We start from the raw sequence: 20,511 nt of genomic DNA on the forward strand, positions 1-20,511 counted from the left end.
GACCGGGGAAATACGATCCCTACCCCAAAACCGGACAGTACATTTCAACTTCAAAAGAAATCCGATGCAAGAATCAGGAGACTTCATGTCTCCCTGGCCCTCTAGCTGACACACTACTTTACTCTGGGTAAGAAAGCTAATCTCTCTGTGTCTGTTTTCCAAACAAAAACTGCTTAAGCATATTTTCCCCTAATACAGTGGCCTCCACTCGGTGGAAGAAATAATAACTATGAAACCATGCTGAGCTCTTTGGATCAAAGGCACTAGATGAGGTATTACGGTAATAATTACTGTTATGGACAACCATAATTTGGACCGCTATGAATTATAAATCTGTTATGTTCTTCTACTAACTTATCTTGATTACCATTATTATGACTGTAAATGTTTTGGATGTGTGGTCACTCTAAACATCTCCATTTGGCAAGACTACCACATATCCATTAATTTAAAAAAAAGCAATATCCACAGACTTCAGTAATTCTCTCCCTCTCGAATATTACTTTATAAATAAGAAGCTTTCATGGAATAAAGTTAACAACAACCCCCTCCAATTAACTAAGACATTCAGCCTCAATACACTATCCGTAAGATGGAGAGCTGGAGCTTTAAGTACATAAGCCCACAAACCTGTACACAAATGTAGTTCAAAGACCGATGTAATTGAGTAAACCTTCAAAAATAAGGAGAGTGGTTTTAGAGCTTTAGAATAATTCTCTGGTTTTTGGCTAATCATGTATAGCACCCTGGCTGACACTCGTGGCTATTGTTTTGACAAAAACCAGAGAGCTGAAATATGTTCCAGGGGTCGTCCCCTGCACTTCCCCCGGAATTACAGATGTGATGAGGCAAAAGTCACTTGCTTAGGGAGCACACGAGACGGCGGCCAGCTTTTACCTGAACATGATGGGCAGCACTGTCCCGGATGAATGGTGGGGTTGCCACAGGCAGGCACCGGGCAGGTGATCAGAGCGCACATTTCCCGTCCACCGTGACAGTAGCATTCCCGGCACCCATCATGCCAGCTTTCCTCATTTTTATGATGATGACCCTCCATGGACAGACATGTGCCTGACAGGACGGGTGGCCCGGCTGCAGCAGGGACCTCTGGACAGACAGAAGGCAGCCTGGTAAAGAAGGAGCTACTGCACAGGAGAAACAGCCTGTAGTTCCTTACAGGTAATGCTACCCAGCCACCAAAAATCCTGTCTACGTAGCACAGCTTGTGACACAGGAAAAGATCGTGAAAAGAATTTAAGTTAATATGCTCTCAATTTTGAAAAAAGGGAAAAGGGAGAAAAAAACCCTGCAAATACGTTTCTCTGCTATTGGTAGGCTTATAACTTATTTTTCCTCCCTTCACTCTACGTTCTCATATTCTATACAGTAAACAAGCAATGACTGATTTCAGCGTGAATGTTACACATATGTTTAATACATGCAGAATAATCACTCTAGAAATCATCATTCAGGGGGGCAATCCTGGGCCGCTAGTAACTAACAGATTTTTGTTCAGCAGAACAATTGAAGCAGTGACTAGACTTCTGTTTACTCTGACCCCCTAAAAACACTGTTAAGGTGGTAACTGTCCAACTCTGAAAAAACACAGAACAAACTTTAGGGGTCTTTTACTGCTTCATCTGTGGCTCATGTGGACAGCTAAAACCAAATGGGGTGGGCAGTGGCGCTGGAGCTGGGGTAAGGGCTCACACAGCTTCAGGAACATTCCTTGAGGGGGGAAGTCCTGCAAAAGTTACACCCAGGACTCACACCTATACACAACTATAGGCTGGCATGTGGTTATTCAGCAAAAGTCTACATTCTCAGGGAAAACTGTGTTACCAAGAAAATACACAAGCAGACTGGTTAGCCTCACCCACCCTCAAAGGGCTGTGAAAAGGGACCTTCGCTGTATCAATCGTCTCGATCCATTGCTGGACAGAGGGAGACTATGGAAGCCAAGATAAAGATGCTTTAGGCTAAAGTTCCTGAGACAAGTAAAACTGAAGAGCTAAGAAGTGATTAATTTCGTCAACGTGTGGCCCGTTCCTTTAAATTCTATTCTGAGCTCTTATTCCACTGAGATGAAAGGACAAGGGATGGTCCTCTAGAGACTGACAGTGGTGTCAGAGTGGACAGCAATCACTGAAATTATTTCATTGACTTCCGTTCTTGGTTTCTGTGCCTCTGACTGCTCTGAGCGGGGAAGGGTTATGCGCTGGGACTTACCTCTGCACTTGCAGGTAAGACAGCCACGACTGTCCTGCTGGAAACCCAAGGGGCAGATCTTACTGCATGGGAGCTCTGGGCATTTCTTACAGCGACAGATGTCACAGCCATGCTTATTCTTCCTGGGTAATTAAAATTTTGTCAGAGGTCAGAAAATCCAAAAGTCTCAAGTGATACCCAAGTGCTTAGACCAAGGGTCACTGAAGTGATATTCTCATTAAGCAGAATGACTTGACCCTCTGCTCTCAAAACCCCCTGGAGTGATGTGTAATTAGCTCCCTGTGGCCATGACCACCACCCACCCATGGCCAATGGTTAGAACTGTCCAAGCACTTAGGTGCTCTAGGATGTGACTGTCAGAATCCCAATGACATAACTGTTGATTTAATTGGGAAAAGTGGTACCACAGTACAAAAAGATGAATGTGCAGCTCCATGAATAGGAAGGTGAAGGATATATTGCTGGTCAATGTTGGAGGCCAGCATTAGGGCAGAAGTCCTTCTTCTGTCAGCACCATAGGCTTCCTCAGACGACCACATTCTCTTGAGAAATTTCAGACACTACTAAACATTTTACTGAGATATCTACGGAATTTTTTAGCAGATAGGAGAACTTAAGGATCCATTGACCTGGGAATGCTGCGTAAATGTTGATGAAGAACAAAACGTTTAAGAAGTCCTGCAGTCAATGTCCAGTAATTACCTCAATTAGTCAGAAAAGAATACCAATTGAAAAATGCTCCACCTGTGGGGCATGACTGAAGCACGGAGGATAAAGGGAAATGGCTGGATGAACTTTTTTTTCCCTTTAATAAGCTAGAGTGCCTAAATTTTGTGTTGATCAGAAAGATGATATTAAATAAATATATGTTTATTAAAAGATCACCATAGTTTAAGAGGACAAAAAAATTCTTAGCAACAATTCCTTATTTTCTCTAAAAGGAGAATGACCCTATTACAAAAGGTGCTAACCCGCCCTCCTGTGTCTTCTGTCCACTACCTGCAGCTCCTCTCTTAGGCGCCGCTACATCTCCTCTACAGGCTTTGCCCTAGTTGGGCTTCCTGGGCAGCAGAGAAGGTGGAGTTAAGTCTATTTATCCTTAGGTTTCATCCCAAGGAGCCCTAAGTGGCAACAGTGGTGTTCAACTAAAAAAATAAACCCTGTTCTTTCTCATCTTGGACAAATTAAGGGGCTCTAAAAGAAGATGGCCCCATGGGAAACCGTTGGTATATAACTGCCCAAGTGACAAACTACAATCTGCTAAGTGAAATGAGAACTGAACACTAGGGTCTACGCATTTATATCAATATAATGAAAACAATGAATTAAATGAATGCTCCGCACTCCTGTCATAGACTGTGCCATTTTCAAGCCCTAACAGGGCTTTAATGGATTTGTTTGTTCACTCATTTATTCACCTATCCGTTCCTTCTTCCTTCTCCCATTCCCTTCTCGGTATTTCTCCCTCAGAGGCTGTCCCTGAAACATGTGCTAGCCAATGCAGTATTCGTTTGCCTACAAGAGTCAACTTGGTCCTTCTTGAATGTGTTTACTGACAGGAATACCAAGTGGAATCTATAATCCTCTAAGAGTTTTCTCTCCAAGGTGAAGTTTGGACTTGAATGCAGCCTTGCTTCTGAACTACCATAACACTGCAGCAAGTGGTTGTAGGTACTATTATGATAATAATACTTTATTCTACATCAGCAGGTAAGCTAAGAAATAGTTCTACTTTTATTAATATCATATTCATATTTTAGGATTAAGAACAATGATGATTTATTAGTTTACTTGGGGAATTTTAAAGAATAATGTTCCCAAGCTAATTATCCAATTAAAATTAGAATTAAGGTTCCCCTCTCCCTGCTAAACTAGAATTTCCAAGAGGAAGAATAAAAGCAATGCCTTTAAGACGCTGGGCAAGAGGTGATGGCTCTAAATCCCTTATAATTACTAGCACTATATAAAAATATAACAAAGTGAAAAGGCAGAGAGACCAAACTGGAAGGAACCAAGGCAGGAATGACTAAGCAAAATTCTGAAAGGTTATTTTTAAGGAACCAACTTGACATAAAGACAGAAGTAGATTCTAAGACAGACACAAAAGTAACAAGTGTGAAATGTCTATTTTCCCCCTAGAATAATCTGAATTTTCATGGGATTTGATTCAATAAAGAATATTTTAAAATACAAGTCATAGTTCTTATCACCAAGGAAATTCATAAGATCTACTGCTATTTAAAGAATATTATAAACGTAGACAAGCATCAAGGTAGGACAGGGAGGCGTGACAGGTTAAGGATGCTCCATGTTGCAAATCAGTAGCTGTCAATTCATCTTAAAGTACAGATTAAATAAGCTATCACAAAACAGTTGCTGCGACAGTGGTGCAAAGTTGAAGCGCTTACAACACCAGGACCTCATGACAGTTCCACTCCCCTTGGCAGTGTCCAAAGGCCCTTGCTATGAGGAAATCTCACCTAACAGCCCCGAAGTGTCATAACAAGGCTCTGGCCCATCTTCAGAAAAGAGTAAAACTTGATTCTTATCTTTGGAGATACCTCCTTTCCCTGCTTTCTGATTCCTCTAACAAAACAAGTATAGATATTCTGGATTCAGGACATTGCTGATTCATTCACAAACACACACAAAACAGCCAACAAAAAAAGTAAGAGACATTTCGTCAAGTTATAGATAATTAAGAACAGATCTTCTGACTTAAGAAGTACGTACAGATATCCAAATGGACAATACTTGTCACAGATTATGAGTCTGCACTTCTTGGGGCGTGGGCGGCACTGACAGATCTCACAGTTGTGGGCGTCGGTTAGGAAGCCGAAGGGGCAGTCCAAGGTGCAGCCTCGTTTGAGGCCCGTGCAAAGTTCCTCCCCTGTGAAGACACATGGACAGCACGTTTCTTCCAAAGATGAAAGGAACAGAACATTTGACACTTCAGTGCCTTCCCCTAATCTTCCAATCTTCCAGCGATGTAAATTTCTCAGCTCTACCACAGCATCAGCAATGGTTAAAAATTATAGATTGTGCTATTTCATGGTTATCAGAACGTAACTTCATGTTTTGGTACTAATATACACAATAAAGTCCAACTCTGAAAAACAGATTTCTGATGTGTACTCCAGACTGGGGCTAAAGAGCAAGCTGGCAACTACTATTTGAGATGCGGATAAAACGGAGGGCATTTTCTCATGAAATTTGTTCTTATCAGCCATTTCAAACCACTGATTACCATTTATTGTTCAAAATGTGAGAAGTGGAAACTTACATCCCAAATTTCATTATGTATTTTTGTTCCTACTGCATGCCCATGAGAAACACATTCTTAAAGGTTCACACACGTTTACTTTTATGAGTTCTAGATGTTACCATGTAATACTGCGTACCATACGCAGCATAAAGCATTGCTTACCCTTTCTTTAAAAGGTATATCTCTAATAACATAATACAAAGTGAAATAATCAGTGTTTCAATTAGATATTTTTTTCCCTACCGTTGACAAATATCCAGGTATTTAGATACATTTAGTTAATTGACAAAAAAAAATGTATGTGCCAAAGAAATACCTAGATTAATGTTTAACTATCCGCTATTTAAAATGTTCAAACTCTCCGCTGTTAGCAGAATCTGGAGTGATGTTTAACTGTCCTCTGTTAGTCAGTTATAACTTATTATTGTAGAAGGGAAAAAAAGGAACAAAGAAATGGTGGCTGGCACAAGAAACTTCTATTAGCTTAATGGAAACCTTGTAAAGAAATTTTAAAAGGTGTGATGTAGGGCTTACTAGAGTAATATAGGCAATAAAAACGTTAAGGTAAATAAGAAAAGCATGCTTGGTGATGTAACTAAAGCAAGTTGAGACTTGTCTGAATTAAATGCAGAATTTGAAAGATAATCAAATTTAAAGAAGTAGACATGATGATGGCAAAAGTATGGCAATATCTGATTATAGTTCTGCGTGGACTGGTAAAATGGGAAGCTGAGACTACTTTTGTTGGAATAATAAATGAATTTTATGTGGATATCCTTTAAGCATAAACATTGTAAATTATGTATAAGTTACTGGGAAAAACAGAACACATTTGTCCCCTCCACACACAAATCTTATAACCTAAAATTAAACCTTAACTACAATTAATAGGTGAAATGGGTTCATATTTTACATAAATATTTTAAGATAGCATCTTTTGCGAATCTTAGCTGGCAATACTTGCATATTTAGTTTGCTATCTTTTAAAAAGGATAATGTGATTTATAGTATAATTTTCTACTTTGTCATCATCATAAACCTTTCATTACACATATTTAATATAACCTCGTGGGTCTGTATCATACTGTGAAGCAACTGATTACTAATTTGCATCCTTAAAAGTGAAATTCTAAATGGCTCATTTAAAATTTTATAATTATATGACTTGAAAGGTCATCATTTTTCATCTCTTTCCCATTATTAAGGGAATGATGAAGGAGGGAGAAGACTGTCATAGCCACATTTCTTTCTCTGACACCAAGATCTAAGTGGTGAATCCATTTTTCTATTGCAAAAATTTTAAGTCTTGACACCAAGTAGATTATGTTGAGAAATAGATGAACTGACAACACTGTGAGAACATCCCTAGGGATTAAATTCCTTGAAACTCTGAGTCTGAGCACCTTTGTGCCTTTATTTCTCTGGTCCTGTAAAAAAGGAGTTTTCCCATAGTTTTTAATCTAGAATGGGCTTCATCCTTAATGAAAGCTGTTGCATCACTAAGTTTAAAAAATTTGATACAAACTAAGTTTGTCTTTACCTCTGCTTTGCAGTGGAAGGGAATTTCAAGCAAAAGCTGCTATGTGTGAACAAAAATACAGGACGTTCATAGACTTCGGACTGGCTGTGACATCTTGGGCAGGTGGCCACAACGCTGCCCTGACTTGGGACTGCTCACCGTCCTGCTATCTCGTTTCTCCTCCCCAGTAGAAGGGAGCTCTAGGGCAGGGACCTATTTTCTTTATTTACACAGTCCAGGTGCTATCATGGTGCTCAGCATGGAGTGAGTGCTCAATAAATACTTGCTGAATGAATGAACCAATCAAGATTCTTGCTATTTACTCCTCTACGCTCATCAAGACTGCCACATTAACAGAAAAATAATGGGATGAAAAAACTTACTGTTAGTACTGAAAAATTTCACAATACTGGTACTTGTTAAACATCTCCAAATACCACCTTCTAGCTTAGAAACAGAGAACATTAAACATTTCAAGGTATTCCTAGATCCATGTATCAATTATGGATTTTTCTTCAGAGAAGTATAACATCAAGGCAAAACATTTACATAAAGAGCAGAACAGAGAGATTAGAAACATCTTATTCACAGATGGGTGGGAGTTTATAAGTTTGTTTGAAAAGCTTTAGTACATCCCTGGAGGCAACCACAGAAAGAATGGTGGCTTTATGTTCATAATTTTTCAACATTATGACTTTGTTGTGATCTAAGAATGCTTTCTAATCCAGAGGGGAAAATTACCATTGAGGAGAAAGTGATAAATAATGGCAAAATACAGAGCCTGTGCATTATGGCTGGTCGATAGCAGCTATGCAGTAAACTCTCTGTTTATTCAGGAGAAAAAAAAGATGTTTTTGCTCCCAGGGCCAAAATGTGGCCCAACTGTGTGGGAGCATCGTTTGTACTTTGTTGTAATTGAACACCATGGAGCTTGCACACAGAACACAGTGTGATGGTGCCCCTAGAGTTGTGTTGTGCTTCTCTGCTGCAGGACTTCACACTCTTGGGTTCTGGCAATTCTCAGCAACATGCAAGCAGTTAAGGATAACATGAATAAAGTTCCTGAGACTGTTAAATAAAGAAGTGCAACACTGCAAATGGTGGTCTCAACCTTGACCTTGATAAGTGTTTGTTCAGAGTAACAATGAAATGAAAACAGGAGCCTGCCTCCTTGTATTTGATGCTGCGACCTTCTTTAGATGCTTGATTCAGATATATGTTTCATGAAAATTATGGAAGGTTTTTTTCTCCCTGCTACCATTAATTTTCTATGCCCGCATTGGTTTCTAGTTAAAAGCACTATTAACCCCTAGAATTACAGATTGTTAAAACTGGAAGAGCAGTTACGAATAATCTGATGAAATCCACTTGATTTAAAAATGTAGATGATAAGATGCTAAAAGATGGATGCCATTTAATTCACATAGATGTCATTTACTACATATAGTACCTATAGTAAGCTGAAATGTATTATGTATGTTTGACAGCAAACATTTTGGTTAAAAAGGAATGCTACTAACAGCTTGTACCAATGAACTGTTAGATTTTTAGTAGCTTATCTAAATGATTTTAGTTTTAACTTTTGCTGCTATCATACATTCTTAAGCATTTTCTACCATGTTTCTTTTCTTTATTCTAAGTATGTCTTTGAAAAAAACTTAAATTCTCTATATGCCCTTGATGCATTACTTTGCTTAGCAGTGTTATAAGAAATGTTATTTGTTACAGGTTAAAAAAGAAAAGCTACAGTATGTTCAAATAAAAGAATCCTTTGTCATATACCTTCCATGTTCTTTTGAAGAACGTGTTTCTACTGGGTTTTGATTTCAATCTTCAAGTGACTGTCTATAATATGCTTGATTATATTGCAATAGCATTATAACATATTAGCATATTACCAATATTACCAACACATTACCAAGATTAGTCAGGGATAAGGTCCATTTTTATCTTTTTTGTACCCCTAGTTCTTGGTGTATAGTAGGCACTCAATAAATGCTAGATGAATGAAAGAAGGAATGAATGACCAGACAACAGGCCAGTAACAGGGGAGAAATATTTATTTGGCATTGGTCTTATTTTAAGAAAGAAATATTGATGCCAGTGGTCTATATATACAACGTCTAACCCCTAACGGAAAACTTGGGTATAAATGGTTAGGACCATTGCATGTGAAACAGGCTTTGGTGGGATGCAGAAAAATAACATAAAGGAGAGATTTAGACAAAATCCATACTTATCACATAGCTGCAATGGGAAAAAGAATATACTTAGCTATCCTTCAGTACCAGGGACTTCCTTTTTTCTAAAGCCAGGTGAAAGAGAGTGAGAATATTCGAGGGTTAAAATTAAAAGGCAAAAGGAAAGTTGTTTGTGTGCGTGTCCTCAGAGGACAGGAAGAACGGGAGGCAGGTTGGTGTCGGAACAAAGGAGGGAAACGGGGGGCTTTCCACGTCAGCTAGCTCTAGCTGACTCAGAAATGCATGTTATAAAACAGCTATCATGTCAACAATTACCGTATGTCGGGTAGTAAAGCTAGCTTTGCATTCACTAATTAGTCCTCAAAACAACCCATTACTTTGGTATTATTACCTGCCCTTTACAGATGAGGACACAGAGGCTCTAGGAAATAAAGCAACTTGCCCTGATCACCCAGAAACAAGTCAGTCTGATGCCAGAGTCTGGGAGGAGAGCTGGGTACATACAGTCACAAGAATCTGACAACCGAGGATGTGGCAGGTTGATTTAATTTGACTCACCGCCCAAAGGTGTCAAATAATCAGGATTGCTAATGGGAGGGGATGAAAGCAGAATGCTCTATGGCTCTGTCATATACTTTCCGTGTACTTTTGTGTATGATATAGACAAAATGACAAATTCCAGCTGACATAAAATGCAATGATCTCCTGTACATATTTCCTCCTATGTGTTAATGAAATGGAGGTGCAAAGCAGGTAGTATGCATGGATATTCCTTTTACAAAGCCAGAAAGCAACACTAACACAAAGACAGGCAGAGCAGAATTTTCCTGATAAGTCTCAATTTGCAAAAAGCCAGTCACATGCTTCTGACTTGCTTCAATGACAACTGAGGGAAATGCTTCTTTGGATTTAACTACAAAGGGCTCATTGTGAATCAGCAGGGGTCTTGTGTAGGTGTGCCCATGTGGCCAAAAGTTCATAATAGCAAAGCCCAGGTGAAGATGGTAGGCGGGGTGATTAGGCATAATGAAATCTATATTTTTAGACATCAAAAAGTTCAGGAAAAAAAAATTAGATATGCTCCCATGATCAGAAAGGATGTACAGCCCAAGAGATATGAGAAGGATTAAAATATAAACTCTTTGTGATACAATCACCAATTATCTTGGTGTCAAAAAATCAAAGTTGACCATTTAAGCCAACAAATATGGCTACCAAAGCAGCTCCCTAGTAAACTTGGCTTTCCAAAGGGAGGTATAAAAGGCAGGTAAGTGTATAACAGGGACTGGTCCTCCTCTGAACAGAAACAAGTGTAGGAAGGCAGGCAGTCCCCGATGGGTGGAGGCTTATGGGAAATTTAAAGGTGGAAACAACCATCATCACAACAACAGTTTGATAACCTCCCTTTCAGCACCAAGTCCATCCCACAGACAGTGTGATGGTAACAAGTAACTGAGAAAATCGAATTATGCAACTCCTACTTAGTATCTGTCTTCACCGAAAATATTCTTACAAAAGAAAGCATTGAATGATTAAGGTGAAGAGGAATACAGAGCCCAAGAAAACTGATATATAAGAAAGAGATCATCTCTCTCTCTACATTAAGTAATTCTAACTCTCTGAGTCCAGGGTAATTATACCCAGAGGCTCATGGAGAACCTGCTGATTATAGAAGCACTGTCCATATTTGGAGACATCAGAGGGAATGGAAAGAGATTTCACAAAACTAAAAGAGGCCAAATGTCACTTCAAAAGGGACAAAGGATTCTAACACTACAGGAACTAAGCTTGACATTCACAACTGAAAATTCTGCAGAAGGAATGGTTAAACATGGGATATGCGACATTTACGAAAGAAAGCAATGACTACCAGGAGCCAGTATAGGTTCATGAAAAACAACCCATGCCCTACTAACTTCGTTTTATGTTTAAAGTAGGGTTTCCAGCAAAGGAATGTTGTAAATAGAATGTATTTCGATTTCAGATAAGATACAGATCAAGAGTTTCAAGATTTCCTTGTGGAGATGGAGCTGATATGTTGTTAGCTGAATAACTCCATAGAAAAAGTGAGGATTATGTTCCAAGTCATTTTGCAGGAAGGCCTTCAGTGCTAACAGGGCTCTCTCCTTGGTTCTATACAATTTAATTTATTTTAGTGCAATGATTTAGATGAGGACATGTAAGTTATGCTTATTTGATATAAGCTGGGAGGCATAGATAAAGTATGAGGTCATATCATCAAGATTCAAAAATATCCCAACTAGTTGGTAAATGGTTGAAAACTCTCAGGGTAATTTCTGGTTAAATTTGGCCCTGCATTTATATCATTAAAAAAAAAAATCAAATGTTCAAATACAGAACAGATGAGAACCACCTATGTGCAGCTGATGTAAAAAGTACCAACTGGTTCTAGTTGCTTATGAACTCAGTGTTTGCCAACAGTGTATAATCCAAAGAGCAAATGCTCACTTAGACCACACAACAGCACTGCAGTGAGTGACCAGACCAGATTCTGCAATACTTTGTTTCTAGGCCACACATTTACATAAGGACCAAGAAAGTTCTAGAAACTATGTCACCTGGGGAATGACTAAAGATGTTTATTCTGGTAGAAGAATTAGAGGAATTCAAAATCGTTTTAAACATGAAGGGCAATTTTTTTTTCCAGTAAGAAATGCAATATACTCTATCACGTTTCAGAGATCATGGCCTGGAGACATGATTGGAATCTACATGGAAGAGAGCTGGGATCAAGAAAGTGGAGCACATTCTAAAGATTATGGCTGCCACACATGGAATGTGACACCTCTGTGTGAGTGACCTCCTTGTCACTGATGACCCCGGCAAGGGCGGTACTGAGAGCTCCCTGGGTGTTTGGAAACATGTGCTCCAGAGCTCCCAGGGCTGCACCCATGATGCAGCCAGACATCAAGGAGTATCTGAATACAATGAAATGAAGGCAAAAACCGGAATAAAGGAGCAGCTCTTTTTCTCCAAATGACTGTGTGTTTATGTTAAATACACTTTTTTTTTCCTTCTTTCAGGTTGCTAAGGGAATGTCATGAATAGGAATGAAAAAAAAGATATTCAATCACACAATATGCTTTGACAATATTAGGTTCTGAAAAAACACAGTCTTGCATGTACTCACTGTTTTTGCACTGACAAGTTCGACAACCATTGTGATCAAGTTTGAAACCATAAATGCAGTCCTTCTCTGTCAGGGTGCAGTTTGATGACTCTCCACACGCAGGTGGATCAATTGTGATGTAGGTTGGTTCTAATAATAAAGAGAGAAAAGAAAAAATCAATGAAACATATGATTACCTCTTAGATGCTATTCAATCTTTGAAATCCCACATTATGGTAAGTCACAGGAAAAAACCTAATCAGTAATCTTCATCAAATCCTAGACTTTTATACTTTCATAATGTTGTTAACCCCTGAAAAAGAAATATTTTTATTTAAATTTTTGAAAATCCGGATGCTCTATTTCTTTACATTTGAGCAATTTATGCATTTTGGGGTACCCTCACCCCTATAGAAAGCAGACAAGAAAGGTTAAAATGAATTTAAATCGTTATTCTTCTATTTCCTCCTGATGTTTTCTGAGTTTTTTTTTTATAACAATCAGGAAACAGCTTCCAGCTGTCAATTATCTCACTCTCCATTTTGCAATACTTCTGAAATCTATTAGCGACTTTTCAAGTTAATAAATCAGAGATGTTTCTGAGACTTTAAAATATCTGAATTTCTTTGACCTTTTATGTGACACTCTCTCAATTATTATAGATGACATGACAGATCACATCATCTATAGGAGCTTATACTCAGGGCTTTAGGGAGTGGGGGAGAGAGACACAAGCATCCAGGAGGAAGAGACAGCAGCCATCCTGAGACGAGATGCACAGAAGAAACCAAGGCCAGAGGTGATTTTGACCTTCACTGCCATGTTAATAATGAAGAATTGTTCTGGGTAGTAACAGTAATCACACACTTACGTAAAGTGTATTATGCGTCTATATAACATCTGAAGTGCTCTTCATAAATGCCTTCAAGTTTTGGATCACAGTCGGAAAGAGATGGGTGCTGTCATTATCCCTATTTTACGGATGAGGAAATCCAGCATACTGACTCGTCCAAGGTCACAGGGTTAGTAAGTGGTGGACCCCAGATTCAAACCAGGTGTTCTGGCTCTAGGGTCACACTCTCAGCTTCTGTGCAGTACAAAGTGCATTGTAATGGTACCTGTTTTGCAGTGATTGATAAGGGACAGTTTATACAATGTCAGACTGTGGAGAGAGTGTTGTCAAAGGGAACAAGGACACTGACATATTTACGTAGCCTCTTTTCAACCCAAAGATACTATGAACTTCTTCAGAGTAAGCTGGTTCTCACAATATCTTTTTGAAGCGCTAAGTACAGAATGTCTCTACCTATGTTTTCACAAATGGAAAACATGAGGTGCAGAGAGGGTAAGTGGCTTATCTAAGTTTACATAGCAACCCAGTAGCAGGCTGGGAACAGAACAGAACAGAGGTGCCTGACCTCCTGTCCAACACTCTATCCATTAGTCCACACTGTCTTCTCAAGTTTCACCTCCCGTTACCATGGAAGAGAGACCAAAAATAAGTGTTTTATGTGCCACTGATAAGATCAAGAGTTCTACATTTTTATCCACCTGCTAAAAGAGGCCAGTGATTCAACTCTTCACAGGTAGCGAGCAACTAGGACTTATTAAAGAGATGCTTTCATCAGCATTCTCCCAGTGAAAATCTGTATGAAGACGGTGTAGCACATTCTCTATTTTTATTACAGCACAGTTGGAAAAACATCTCCCTGAAATTTTTATCTAAGATTTCCACTGCTGTGAAATTTCTAATTTCCTTCAATGACTAAAGTATCCTTTCTGACAGGTAACTGTAAACATCAAAAGGTGGTTTAGTTTTAGGCAAGTTTTAAGACTTAGTGAATTAAATATAGTAGCGCTGCTTTCCTCCATTCTCTTAAAATTTACTGTAAATATCGTCGGTTTTTAAACCTACAGTCTCTCCTTTATCACTACTCTTGTTATATACCCAAGATAATAATTCTGTTTCAGCCTTTAGCCATAAGACTGCTGAGGTTTCGTCAAAATTATTCTAACCACAAATATAAGATAGAGCAGGGGACCTGGATCGTGTCTGAGTAAACCATACCACAGATGATCCCATCGAAGGAGGAGTTAGGTCTACATTCCAGAGAGTTAATAGCAAGGATCAGGGAAGGATTCTAAACTCTTTGTCCAGTGCTTTAGTGCATGGCTTACGGGCAAGGAAATGTCTTGGGCACATATGCACAGACCCAAGCTTGTATTCTTTACTGACATTTAAGTTTATGAGAAACTTTTGCCTTCAGAAAGTATATGATGGAAAAATATACATCTGGGCAGATGACACTGACACTGAAAATACATAATAATCACAGGGCAGTATGGGATTTTATTTTCAGTGAATTTTAGGGATTTGTTAAGAGAATCAATGGTGATGTGCATACTATTTTTGGTACATATTATGATTAACGGATGGGATTAGGATTGTGCTCTGTGGCTAGAAAGTAAAAAAAAAAAGAAATTGGGTTGTTTGAGGATCAGAACGATACTGACAGTCCCACCCTTTATCCAAATGACTGTATCCGCTAGGTAGCCAGCTCCAGGGGTACATCAAGCACACATTTCTTTAGCAGAAGAAATATGTTCAACACGTTTCCCTGTAACATTCAGGATAACAGCTTGAGCTCAGTTTAACAAATGGGGGAAAAAAATGCATAGAAGGGCTATTTAAGTAGGTGCTGGTTCTACAACGCTGTGTTGTAAATATTTTAGGTAAAACAAGTCCTCCTGGATGTCTTCCAGGCCTCAGATGATGTGGCAGAATGCAAAGAAGCCAAACATTATTCTGTGTCTCTAAAATTAATATTTCCCCATTCATCGATAATGTACATTAGAGGGAAGAAACCGGAAAGTATGTAAGTTTCAAATTCTGACTCCCTCAATATTTATTAAAATAAAACACAGAAAAACTCAACAAAACCAATTTACTCTAAAACTATTCAACTGCCCCTCAATAGATTAGGCTGAACACAACACTCATTGTGATACATTAAATGTAGACAGAAGTCTAAATTATTTTTAAAAAGCATTTTAACACTAGTCATCTCACTTTATTACGTTAAATAAGTTTTGTTTTCCTTTTCAAATACAAAGTGGAACAAATTTTAAAAACCTTTTAAGGATGGTGGCGCATGTGTTTGGGGTACTTACTTACTGCTGCTGTCCTCTGTCACTGGAGTAACTGCTGATTTGTAACAGACACATATGCCGGCAACTAGCTGTCTCCTAACATTTTATCTAAAGTCATACATTATGTACTATTCCCTTTCATCATTCTCTCAACATTTTAGTGCTCAGTTTCCTACCATGTGAGGCCATCTCTATTTTAGAATTCTGTAAACTATAAATTGTCTAGCAAAAACCCTGACATTATCATAAACGGATCTGAGAGTCTGCTTTCAGTACAGTATATTAATATGTAATCTCAGAACTGGTCCTGTTACTAACATCAGGGCAGTCTTTTGAGAATGAAGTGCTGTGAGTCTACTGAAATTCAATTTCTTATTCTACATAATGAACACCAAAGTGAGACACACTTGATACCATCCTGAATGAGAGTATTTCAAATCAACATTGCATTTACAGTCCTTAGAGAATAACCAAGAGCTGGTTAGACTTTTTGCATAGTTTCTACACAAGGAAGTTCTTGGTGGGGGAAGAGGTAAGTTTGAAGAGTCCAGAATCATGGTATCACAGTATGATTGTTTCTAATCCAAATAAATAAAGGAGCTTGAGGAAGTGTTAGTGAAATCTGTGAAACGTGCACTGTGCTTGTTAGAGCAGCCTGAAATTTGTGTATTGGGAATTGTTATTATCCCACACCTTCTTTAGTCTATGCCACAGTGCTCTGAATATGGAATATATCCTGATGGGTCTTGGCCTGAAGACCAGATGATTCTCATTTAAATCCTACTTTCCTGTGCTCTTAGATTACATGGGGGTACAATACTGACATGACATGCTAGAGAGTACATGCTCCTCTAGAAGGATGACGGCGATGCCATGTCCTTGGAGAGTTTGGTGATTATCAGTTGAACAGAGGTCCTGCTAAGACTTTTGGAGACACATGCATCTGCCTGTTGCTGGAAGCAAAGAAAATGGTCTCCCTTTAAATTGGCTGGGCAGATATGTGTTACTGGGCCTCTTTCAGAAGAGAGAAATGGTCTTGGATCTCCTTATTTAGGAGAATGAGAAAATGCTTGCACAAAGATGGATTTGGAGAGGGGAAATTCAATGAAGTACTGCTTACAGGATCACCCTGAAATTCCATCTCATCTTGTATTGAATCAGCTGAGGAATTAAAGAAATACCTTAATGTCCTCCAAAGGAAGAAGGCTTGAAACAGCAGGAATTCATTGTCTTTGGCTACAACTATTTCTAAAGGGAACCCTGGAACCGCTTCTTTGTGGAGAAGAATTCTAGAAATATTTTCTGAGCCTAGAAGCAATAAAGAACAAAAATGGGTGTTTGTTATGTCTATATCCATTTGCTGTTTCCTACCCTGCATCTGGGTGGGAATCTCTACTTTCCTCAACCTGTCCTTTTCCTGAATGACTTTTAAAGACTTTCCAAGTACCTTATACTGTCCGGAAGAGCTATTTTTACAAGAACCCTTGGGTTTGTGTCAGGAATGCAGATGTTCAGCACCAATTCTTATCCCAAGTCTTAGAAAACAAAATTCTGGAAAAAAACTATTATAACTTGCAGTAACATAAGCAAACACATATTGGCTCTTTATTTTATGTTTAATTAAAATTAGGAATGGATATTTCTTTCACATCCTAGGAAGCCCAACAAACCCCTTATCAGTAAAAACATTTCCAGGAAAACACTCACATTTTTCAAGATTTAGAGAACCTCAGACACTAAGTTTCTGAAGAACACCACCAATATTCTACACTGATGTTCAAGTATTTTCTAGAAGCAATTTTATCTGCTCAATGGGGATATTAAGGCACTGTGATCACAATTAATTTGGTCAAGAGTATAAAGTTGAAATGAAAATCACTGTTTTAACCCCAAGGCCACAGCACTAGACCATAAGGTAACATACATTTCATTATTCAGGGGGTATAAATGTGTTAAGCAAATCTAAGCTCTATACTTTCTTGCTTTTTGTTATTTTATTTTATGGAAAATTTTCCAAAAAGAGGAAAGGAAAGTAAGAAGTTGAAACTCCAATCCAACCTCTTAAGGTGTTGACTTAAAGTTTTAATATCAGTCCTGTCATCATCATATTGGATATTTCAACATGTATGGGACAACAACACAACAAAAAAAGAATGTATTTTGACAACCAGTTATTTAAAAATGTGTAATAATAATGTTAATTTGCTTCTGAAACAATGTATATAATCATTGATTTTTATTTTTCAGATATAGCTTAAATGAAAATGTTAACAGATGCTTTTTGGTGTCTAAACTGTATTACTCCATCGAACTCTTGGTTTTGAATGAATACATACACGGTTCTTCTCATTAGCTTGATTACTACGAGCTGTCTATCTTGCAAATAATACTAATTATCTCCATTGAGACATGTGTGAAGCACTCTTTCTGATTAGCAACCCTGGGAAGGCTGACAGCCAATTAGTAGCTCTTGACTATGGGTGGGGGGTGGGTGACTCTGGAAAAGTACACTCGTGTAAGGCATACAGAGCCACCGTGCTCAGGACTGTCTGCAGCACTGACTCTGTTAGGAGGGTAATATTAGCTCTGGTTTCAGACCTCAGTCGTCTCTAGGAGTACTGCTGCTTCCCCGTGCTGTGCTCTGGGTGAATGGCAGGCCTGGAGGGCCTGGCTGTGGGCAGCAGCTGTCTACCAGCACCCTAGATTCCTAGGAATCATACAAGTGCATGCACGCCCACACAGACACCCACAAACCAAGAAAAGTTTTCCTGGAAAAAATCTCTCTATAGGCAAATTTCTAGAAAACATAGTGTTTTTTTAATGGCAGATATGTTCTTAAATTTCTTTTATAAGTTAAAAAAATTTCATATGGAAGTAATAAGATAAAGAAAGCTAATTCCTATCTGTCTCTTATTACTTCTCCTTTTGGGATTTATTAATGGTTTGCATACTTCACGTAGCTTTTCTGTGTAAATTCGCAAGCCTGCTTATTTGATTGCGAGAAACAAAGATGAACAATTATGTTGTCTTTTCAGACCTAATTCAGGCACTCTCTTCCTTAAGATTTCTTGGGGGTGGTGGGGGTAGGGGGAATGGCTGGACTTGGTTAAGCAATGTGAGTATCTAATAAGTGGGAAAATTCCAAAGCTTCACTTGGTTTATATGGCTAAATATATCAGGCCTCCTTATAGCCCACCAATTACTGGTAGCCTGTCCAGGGCCATAAAACTGGAGATAAAGTTGGCCAAGACAGAACCAAAGGAGATAGCTTATCTGTTTTACTGTGTCTTCATATGTCATTCTGTTACCACAGTGGCTTTTCAAATGTGACCATAACTAGTCAGAAAACCATTCAAATAAATCAGCAAATTGTTAACATAATTGCAGCCTAGGAAAAGGTAAAGATGAAATGTTCCCAAATGAAGCTAGAGGGAAAACTCTATTAATGTAGACAATAAGAAAAAAAAAAGTTGAGGATACAAAAATTCCCTAATCTGGAAGTGGGAATTTCCATGGGGTATGAATGTGTATTTAAGAAAGTCTCATTAAGTCATGGAAAAAAAATCTCCTACAGTTGGAATTCTCAAATTCTTTCAGCCACTACACATTTAGTTATCCTTTTTTTCCTTTGTATATATTTCTCATAACAACACCTACATCCTTGTAATTTCTAAAGTACTTATCTCAGAGCAGTTTCTTTATTTTAAAATGAATGGTGTGAAAATGTTCCCAAGACTTGTATTATTTTATGGGCAGATAGAGAAGCAATATATTTACTTTAGGCCTATTTATTAATTTTGTATGCTTTTCCAAGGAATCTTGGCTGTCGGTCATATTTTTCTTCCTTTACCAATCTCATGTTTAATAGGAAAAGACAGTACTACAATTATGTGATTATTAAAAGACCACAAAAAGAAAAATTAAAAAAAATTTTTAACAGAGAATGGGATATCTTTTTCCAGGAATTCAGCTTGAGAGAGCTCACAAAATGATTGGATTCCAAGAATAATCTGGACCTTTTATACTTGTCTTATATTTTATCCTTATATTATTGTTATTGTTTATTTTCAGAGAGACTATATCTTGGTAACCTTTAACTGGGAAAAATGTGCCATATTTATAAGTACATGTGTATATGTGTATCTGCACATTTTAATAGCTATATTCAGCTGGGAGAGGGGTGTCAGATGGTCAGAATTCTGTTATTTCAACCTGCCCCTCTGGGAAATGGCTGAGGACCAGCGGGGAAGGATCTTCACATTAGGGGCAATGGTTTGTTCACTGTTTACAACTTCAGCATCTAGCACAGTACTTGGCCCACTGTAGCGCTTAATGAATGAACAAAGAGGACAAAAAGACACCTGAGAACTGAAAGTCAGGACACATTTTTAGAAAGAGCCCCACTCAATATTGTCCCCAACAGGCCGAATCTGTAATTTCCTAACTTTTGTAGGATTGGACAGTATGTTCCTTAGGGTCTTCGTCAAGGCAGAAGTCCCTTGCACATAGTAGGTACTCAATAAATGAGCTCCACTGAAGTAGCAAGCTAGATCAGAAGGCTGTTGTGAACCTGACACACTAGTAACAGTGAAAACTAAATGCAAGTCCCCAAACCCAAACAGTCTAAAACGAGGTACTCGGTAGCCTATGAAATGGTTAAATTATGATCTGCACTTCTGGCCTAACAAGGCACAAAAGTACACAGAGCACTGTGAAAGGCCTCCTTTCAAAATTCTTAACATAAAATCTGACACCCCAAATTTCAATTATCTGGGGAATCCATTTCTGTGACTACCTCACTCCTTGATGGTGCCAAATAAATAAAGTGTTATTAAAATAGTCCTGAAAATAACCTGGCACTCACTCAACTCGGCAGCTCACCTCGTACTGGATGAAGGATGGGTGCTCGTGCCGAAGGCCCAGCAAATCTGCCTGCTGATTAAGCAACGACTGGCAGGAATCAGAGTGAGACGAGGGAAGCGTGTGGATGAGAAGGCACAAGTGTTGACGATGGTCT

At 38.5% G+C, this 20,511-nt stretch overlaps 1 protein-coding gene across 2 annotated transcripts in view; it reads right to left on the bottom strand.

Moving 5' to 3' along the window:
- The window catches only part of CRIM1 (cysteine rich transmembrane BMP regulator 1), a 204,952-nt gene that overhangs the window by 41,469 nt on the left and 142,972 nt on the right, over nucleotides 1-20,511 (bottom strand). Inside the window, exons 8-11 of one of the 2 annotated variants that reach the window (XM_036872288.1) lie at nucleotides 12,366-12,494; nucleotides 4,963-5,119; nucleotides 2,230-2,351; nucleotides 898-1,107 (exon numbers count right to left, since the gene is read on the bottom strand). In XM_036872288.1, coding sequence (XP_036728183.1) covers nucleotides 898-1,107; nucleotides 2,230-2,351; nucleotides 4,963-5,119; nucleotides 12,366-12,494 — 618 coding nt within the window. The remainder of the gene's footprint in view (nucleotides 1-897; nucleotides 1,108-2,229; nucleotides 2,352-4,962; nucleotides 5,120-12,365; nucleotides 12,495-20,511) is intronic. The other variant, XM_036872287.1, reaches the window with a different exon arrangement.

Source organism: Balaenoptera musculus, chromosome 13, assembly GCF_009873245.2.
Source record: "Balaenoptera musculus isolate JJ_BM4_2016_0621 chromosome 13, mBalMus1.pri.v3, whole genome shotgun sequence".
NCBI classification, from domain to species: domain Eukaryota; kingdom Metazoa; phylum Chordata; class Mammalia; order Artiodactyla; family Balaenopteridae; genus Balaenoptera; species Balaenoptera musculus.